Raw genomic sequence first — 8,348 nt, forward strand, 5'->3', positions numbered from 1 at the left:
AAAGACTCCAAGATTGTGAGATATTCCGTGACAACAAAATAAATGATGATAGTGATTCGTCCATTATGTACTTATGGCCGAATGCGAGCCCGATAATACAGAAGACACCTTGAGTGATCCAAAAGGATTTGTGTTATGAAGGAGGAGCTAGAATCAATTGAGAAAAATAGTACTTGGGAGTTGGTTGATCTATCGAAAGGTAAGAAGCCGATTGGTGTAAGATGAGTCTATAAGGTGAAGGCAAATCCCAAGGGTGAAATAATCAAGCATAAGGCTCGATTAGTTGCAAAGGTATTTTTGCAAAGAGAAGATATAAATTTTGATGAGGTATTTGCACCAGTTGCTAGGATAGAAACTATAAGACTAGTTATTGGTTTTGCAAATAATAACAATTGGTTCATCTATCAAATGGATGTGAAGTCCCCGTTATTGAATGGTCTGCTTGAATAAGAAGTGTATGTAGAACAACCCCCTGGTTTTGTTGTGAAAAACTAAGAGGGAAGATTCTACAAGTTTAGAAAAGCGTTATACGGATTGAAGTAAGCTCCGAGACCTTGGAACAAAAGGATGGGCATTTTCCTAATTGAAGCTGGATTCAAGAAATGTGTGTCTGAACATATAGTTTATGTGAAGACGAAAACGAATGAAGAGATGATCATTCTTTGTCTATACATAGATAATTTGTTGATCAAAGGTAGCAACAAGAAGAGTATTTCTAAGGTCAAGAGTGAGCTTATGAAAGAATTTGATATGAGCGAAATTAGTATCATGGCTTACTTCCTCGACATAGATTTCCATAAGTCCAAAAGGGGACTTCTTATGCATCAAATAAGATATGCCCTTGAGATATTTAAGAAGTGTGAAATGGAGCATTGCAATGTTACCATTACACCAGCTGAACCAATGTTGTAGCTGCCAAAGAATGGAGAGGAGCAAAACGTATATCCAACTCAATATAGAATGTTGATTGGATCATTACATTACTTGTGCAATATGCGACCAAATTAGGCTTTTAGTGTCTGTATTGCGAGTAGATTAATGGAGAAATCGAATGTGTCTCACTTGGCAGTAGTCAAGTATCCCGAGATACATCAAATGATTTATTGGCTGCTGAATTCTCTTTCCTGTAGCGGATAGGGGAAAATGCAGTTTGCTTGGTTTTACCGATTCTAATTGGTGCAGAGATAAAGATGATCGAAAGTCTACGGTTGGATACATCTTTATGTTCGGTGGAATACCAATATCATGGTGTTCGAAGAAGGAATATGTAGTTCCACTCTCCTCTTGTGAGGTCGAGTATATTTCCGCTTTGTTATGTGTGTGCCAAGTCGTGCGACTAATGAATCTATTGAAGTAGTTGCGTAGCAATGAGGGTGAGGCTCTTACACTCTTGGTTGACAACATTTCCGCTATTATTCTTGCTAAGAACCCAATTGCACATGGGAGAAGCAAACACATTGAGATGATGTTTCACTACTTGAGGGAACTTGTTAGTGAAGGCAAGTTAAGATTGGGATATTGTAGAAGTGAAAATCAAGTTGCTGATTTGTTGACTAAGGGAGTTACAAATGATGTGTTCAAAAGGTTGAAGATGAGCATAGGCATGGAAGACATGGAGCACTTGAATTAAGGTGGTGCATTACATATAGAATACACCAATTCAATTGTTGTAGCCAGTTAACACGAGGATGTAACCGATTACAACTTGGTGAAAAGCACTTTTGGAAAGAAAAAAAAATCACTTTTCGAATTGGCGTAACCGCTTACGCATTCACGTTAACCGGTCACACCTGATTGAACTTTTATAATTTATGTCAAGTGTAACTAGCTAACAACTTTGTGTTAATCGGTTACAACCACGAGTTTTTGCTTTTTCTTGCTTTTGAATTATGTTATTTGTGTCCCGATCATTTTATAATATGCTTGTATAAATGACTTGGAGGCATGCTCATCAATAGTAATGAAAATTATCATTTTACCCTCAATTATCTCTCTCTCTAATTCTCTTCTCTTTCACTATCTGTTTCTCCACATTCTCCATAGTTTACCAATTGTGTGATTGCATGTTCCAACAGAATCATCTAAAAAGATTAAATCCTAGAGATAGGAACATATTAGAATTCAAAAAGTCCAAAATATAACAGCAAAAGATGCCAACACTCCTAAGCAACAATTAAATTGATCATAGAAAAAGGAGATAAGAGTAAGAAATATGCTTTGCAATCCCATTGCAGGAAAATAATCACATGTCACTTCAAAAACTAATAGGACCAAAACTAATAACCATGGAAGCATTGCTTCACTATTAGAAATATCCAATTTACCTACAGAATTTTATGCGGAATTTACCTACAGAATTTTATGCGGAAAATAATCTACAAGTATACCTGTGAATTTTCCTACGACTTATTGAATAAAATAAATTCTCCTATGTAACACGTTTCCGCAGAAATACCTTTTGTTATGGAACATATATTTTGAATAATAAATCAAACTAGATGTTGACTTTAATTGTTAAATAAGTTAAAAGTACTCTCTATCTCTGTGTAACTGTATAAATATGTTTATGAAAATAAATTAAAGCTTAAAATAAATTATTTGTCTCTCTATTTATATAAATGTTTTTGTCTATTACTATCAACTGATTGATTTTCTACACCTCCATTGCTACACCATATACTTTTTCCATTCATACATTTTAAACCACCATTAGAGAATGACCATATACTTTTTCCATTCACATATTTTAAACCACCATTAGAGAATGAACACATATCATATATCATTTTGATAGTTGGCATAGTCAGTGGTGTTTAGCTGATAAATATGAATGCTAGGGCAATTCTTTCCTTGTTATGTTCAAGGCTAAAAGCAAGGTAATTTACTAATAGTCTAATATTAATGCAACATTCATTGATTTGCTTGTCATACAGAATTCCTCTCGAACTCATGTGTGTTGGTTGGAACCGTCAAAATGGGCTTCACTCAATAAAGATGTCTGCTGATACCCTTGATCTAGGATAGTCTTACATTGGTCATATTGTGGTTAAAAGAAATTTTTTTACTAGGTTGAATCAATTTGAATATTTAGTTCATTTATTGATAAACCGCGATGGGAAATATATTAGATAAACTAAAGTTGGCATGTGTACTACTGACCTGCATTCATTCCTTTTATATTTGATTTACACATACGTGTTTTTAATCTATTTCTTATAGATAATGGATGTTAATTTTGTTTTGAAATGAAAAGTGTAAGTATTTTAAACGATTACATGAGGAAAAAAAAATCCAAATAACCATATTTAATAATTTATTTACACCAAAAACCATTTTTTCGGAAAAATTACCTGTATGATCAGGTTTCAGAGGTGGTCTCCACATAGGAGCCACCTCAGGTGGCGCCAAAGAGTAATCTCTCCTAACCTATGCGCCACCCAGGGTGGCATCAATGTACATTTTTTCCTTTTTAGCCACCTAAGGTGGCGCCTATGCACATTTTTTTTTTAAAATGTTTATATACTATTTTTTTTAATTTTTTTTATTTATTAATAAAATTGTTTTTAACATAAATAAATAAATTATATTTTGTTTTTTTTTAATTTATTAATAAAATTGTTTTTATTTTAAAGTATTAAATATATATATATATATATATATATATTAAATTGCAACAGGTAAGATCAGTGAATCAGCTAACTCGAGCGTCCACAGAAAAGAGTAGTTCATTCATTAATTAAAAGGTACATAGAAAATAACCAACAGAAAGAGATAAAGTAAAACATCTAAGAAATCACCGCGGTTAAAACAATGTCATTAGGTCCATGCATCATTTGAATGGCATCAATGTCGTATTCCACGTTATCCCAGAAAGTTATCGTTGCTCCAGTCACATCATCAGCCCTTGTTTTAAGCCTCTTGATGCTTCTTATCTGTTCGGCGGCCTCGTACTCCCCCTCTAAAAATCTCAGGAGAGTCCTCTTGAGTTGCTCGACGGAAGAGATATTCCAAAACATAACCGGCATGGGAGGTTTGACGGCGGCGAATATGACATGTCCGTTCCTTCTGCGATACTCCGGTTCAGGTTCGACACGCCATGTTGATCTCCGGGGCGGCAACTCTGTTGTCCGGTGACATCCATCTGGCCTAATGGTTGTCCGGCGAGGCATGGTTGTGTTTGTGTGATTGTTTGGTATTTGGAGTTTGTGTATCTGTGTGTAAACTCAACCATAGGAGCCCCTAATTTATAATAGTAGTGGGTAGAAAAAATTAATGATGTTGCGTACTGTTTACAAGCACGCCTAACATGTATGATAAATGTAGACACACTGATCAATGACTGACTTGATGGAGCTGGACGAAAGCATGCGTATTTGACTGTCCAAAATAAAGAGTGGCAGTATGGGCCATGAAGACAAATTCACAACGAGACAAAGACATAACTAGTTGATTTGATAAAGGATAATACAAATACATAACCAATAGAAATACAAATACAAATACAAATACAAATACAAATACAAATACAAATACAAATACAAATACAAATACAAATACAAATACTAATACAAATACAAAAACATTATCAATAAAAATACAGATACAAAATACAAATGACATACAACTAATTGTTGGTGAAATTTGATCCACGGTTAGGACAGGTATTTTTATTGTGCCCGACTTCACGACATATGCTACACTTTCGTACCATTTTCTCATGATCCATCTCGGTTGTGATCCGGGTGCTGTTCGGACGACCTCTTTTCTTTCTCCGCATGTTATCATTATGCCAAACCACGTCCCCTTCATACGCAGGCCAATAATCCTCCTTTTCCATCACTTGAAATGAGTTGTTGTACACCCCGAGCAAGGTATCCGCCTTGTAAATGGGAGATAAAAGTGCTAACGGATCTTGATGCGCATACGAACATGCTGCAATTACATGAGAGCATGGCATCCGAAAGGCTTGAAACTTTCCACAATCGCACCAACCTTCATCTATAAGAACCCTGTATTGTTGTCTCGGAAGGCCCTCGTTATGGTCAATCGTTTCTTTAACACTGAAGGTCCGGTTGAATCGATCGAAAGATGTCACAATGTGGCTATTGGCTTTGGCAGATTGCTCTTTCATGAATTTGACGCATGTTTCGCTCCATAATTGTCCGGATTCTATAACTGCATTCCAACGCTCACCTCTTCTTGCGAAAAGAGAAGCCATCCTATAGTATGTTGCTTCCACCAAGGCAGTAATCGGAAGGTGTCTGATGCCCTTAAACACCCCGTTCATAGACTCCACAAGATTCGTAGTCATGTGCCCCCATCGCTTCCCGTTGTCGTATGATCTGGTCCATTTCTCTCTAGCAAGATTGTCTACCCATCTGCCTGCATCTGGATTTGCCGCTACAATTTCATGTCGATAATATTGGAACGTCGGTTGAGTCAACGCATATCCGACATTGACAAGAGTCTTCCGAAGAGCCCTGTCCTTTATCTCCCGCATGAAATTTTGTGCGATGTGTCGAATACAGTAAACATGCGTTGATGTAGGGTTTTGCCACCCGTTTGCTGGATTGTTGTACGCACTCTCGATGGCAGCATGTCTGTCTGAAATCAAGCAAAGTCCAGGTTGGGGGGCAACGTGTGTCCGAAGATTTCTGAGAAAGAAACCCCAACCTCCAGCAGTTTCTCCTTCCACAAGAGCGAAAGCAACAGGAAAGATGTTACTATTTCCGTCTTGAGCCACAGCCATCAACATGGTGCCTTTATATTTTCTGTACAACCAAGTTCCATCTATTTGAAGAATTGGTTTGCAATATGAAAATCCTTGTACACATGGGCGGAAAGCCCAGAAGAGCCTGTGGAATATCACATTTCCTTGAAGTGACGTTCCGTCTGGAGATTGCGCCGGAAGGGTCTCTAAAATAGTAACAGTTCCAGGAGCATAAATTTGAAGCGCATATAAGAAATGTGGGAGTAGTTTATACGAATCCTCCCAATTTCCATACACAACTTCGATCGCCTTGGTCTTCGCCAGCCACGCCTTTCTATAAGACGGAGTGTAGTTGTACGTTGCAACGATATGAGAGATTATCGTTTTCACCTTTAACGATGGATCTTTTTCAACTAGAGGCAAGATTTCTTGACAAATGATGTCATAACTTAGCTTACGGTGATCTTGTGAAACATTTGTGTTAACACATGTGTGATCTTGGGAAATATATCCTATAACCCATGAGTCACTTCTCTTCCTGTATGATGCATGCAACCTGAATCCACAATCAGTGTTTCTACAGTAAATTTTGTACCTTTCGACATTGGCGCGATCAACTCTAAAATCAACATTGTTTGCCATATGAAATCTTTTTATGGCCATGATACATGCCTCCTTAGAACGAAATCTGTCTCCTACTTTTAACCGTTGATCTGTTTGGGTGTATGGATCATAGAAAATATCAGTCGATGGTTCGTCATCCCCATCAAAATTCAGGTTCCTCATGTGCACTGGAGGCATATGCACTTGATCTCGTGGTACAACAACTTCCGGTTCATCTTCACTTTCCTCGTGAACCAGGTTATCAACTTCTATTTCCGGTGCTTCTTCTTCTTCATCTACAACGTCGACCTCTGCTTGCTCGTCTCCAAGTGCATCAATGACTTGTGACTCAACCATTTGTGTGGGTTGAACTTCTGGTAGAGTAACATACAGTTCTATGCATTCGTAACCAGAATACTCATGATTGGCAAACATATTCTGCATGTCTTCATCGTCTTTGATCTCAACTTGGATAAACTTGACCGGGTTGTCTCCACGAAGAAATCGATATTGGTAAAAAATCTGGGATACACCACCCATTGCAAGCTTCATCTCTAATCTCCCTTTGAAGTAACTGAAATTTGCTTTTCTGCTTAAACAAAATCGTTTAACCTCAGTGTTTCTAAACAGAAAACCAACTTCTTCGTTGTCATAGGTCTCGCCAAAAACATGAGCGTTGATAATGTATTGTGGAGGGGCCATTGTTGAGTGGGTAGAGAGTTTTATTTCAGATGTGTAACGTGTTGTGTTATTTTACACGTTATAGGCTTCCTTTATGTAGACGAACATTAAGTGATGACAATTATGAAGGCGAATACTATACAATCACATGCGTACTGAGTTGATTTGATGAATGCATGACACTGCTGCACACCAGACTGTTTCACAATTGATTTGAGGTATGCATGACACTGCTGAACTGCTGCACAGTCGACTTGACCAGACACAACCATACTGTACAATCACATGCGAATAAAGTTGATGGAAAATGAATGCCTGAATCGTCACAAATGTACTGAGTTGATTTGAGGTGTGCTTGACACTGGTGAACTGCAGCACAGTCGACTTGATCAGACTCCATCACACTGTACAATCACATGCGAAGACTGTATGCTAATTATTTTCGGTGAAACAACGGCTAGAAAACCCTAAACCCTAAAAATACTAAAATTAACCAAGAAAACCCTAACCCTAATTTTTTTAAAAAAAAATAAATATGGTTGCATGTAGGCGCCACCTGGGTGGCGCATTAGTTCAATTTCTTTTTTTTTTTGTTTTTTTGCCCTAATTTTGTCTAGTGGTCCCCACTGCCAAAACCCTAATCTGATCCGCCAGCATGTGATCTACCTACATCGAAATACTGTATGCATGCATGCCTAGATAATTCAGCACCGAACACGGGATGCAGGCCTAGTCTATTCTGCCAGAAACAATTAATGCATGCATGCTTAGACAAAGTCAGCACAAAACACGGGAATGCATGGTCATTTCAACACAGACTGCATGTGAGCCCATCTTTATCACTTTGATATCTGTATCACATGCATGCTCACCACTTGGCCCTCATGCACTTAACATCAGCAACCACCAACCCTCTATAAATACTCTCATAGACTTGCTTTCTTTTCACCAACATATATTCTTCTTCTTCAAAAAACCACTTTGCATTTTCAAATCCGCAGAAAACTTAAAGAGTTCTTGAAAATGGCTCAACAACTTCTTACCATGGGTGAAACACACAGAGAAACTAGAGCGAATTTGGCGACCTATGTAAGTTTATACTTATTTATTTCTAAACATCTATGCGTATATGATATCCAGTTTAATCGATTTATTTGTGGTTCTTAGGCTGTTGACCGATTCCGTACACGTTCTCACGCTTATGTTGAACCCGACGAGAGGATTATTCCGAATCTCCAAGCATGTGGCTTCGGACATATCATAAAAGTCGGCAACAACACCATAGACAGAAAATTCATCCTTGCCTTACAAGAGCGATGGAGGCCTGAAACCCACACGTTTCATCTTCCAATAG

At 37.8% G+C, this 8,348-nt stretch overlaps 1 protein-coding gene across 1 annotated transcript; it reads right to left on the reverse strand.

Annotated features, from left to right (window-relative positions):
- Positions 1–1,997: 1,997 nt before the first annotated feature.
- On the reverse strand, positions 1,998–7,015 carry LOC131658167 (uncharacterized). The gene is made up of 2 exons (XM_058927496.1): positions 5,870–7,015; positions 1,998–2,081 (listed from the first exon to the last, which is right to left on the reverse strand). The coding sequence occupies exons 1-2, from the start codon at positions 7,013–7,015 to the stop codon at positions 1,998–2,000; spliced, it is 1,230 nt and encodes a 409-aa protein (XP_058783479.1).
- Between the last annotated feature and the right edge of the window lie 1,333 nt (positions 7,016–8,348).

This window comes from Vicia villosa, linkage group LG3, assembly GCF_029867415.1.
Source record: "Vicia villosa cultivar HV-30 ecotype Madison, WI linkage group LG3, Vvil1.0, whole genome shotgun sequence".
Classification (NCBI taxonomy): Eukaryota; Viridiplantae; Streptophyta; class Magnoliopsida; order Fabales; family Fabaceae; genus Vicia; species Vicia villosa.

Bases quoted from the DNA above. Each gene is read 5' to 3' on its own strand.
- LOC131658167 (XM_058927496.1), bottom strand. From the start codon at position 7,015: ATGGCCCCTCCACAATACATTATCAACGCTCATGTTTTTGGCGAGACC. The intron at 2,082-5,869 runs GTGATATTCCAC...TAATCTTTTTAG, and splicing joins GAACGTCACTTCAAGGAAAT to ATGATTCTGTTGGAACATGC.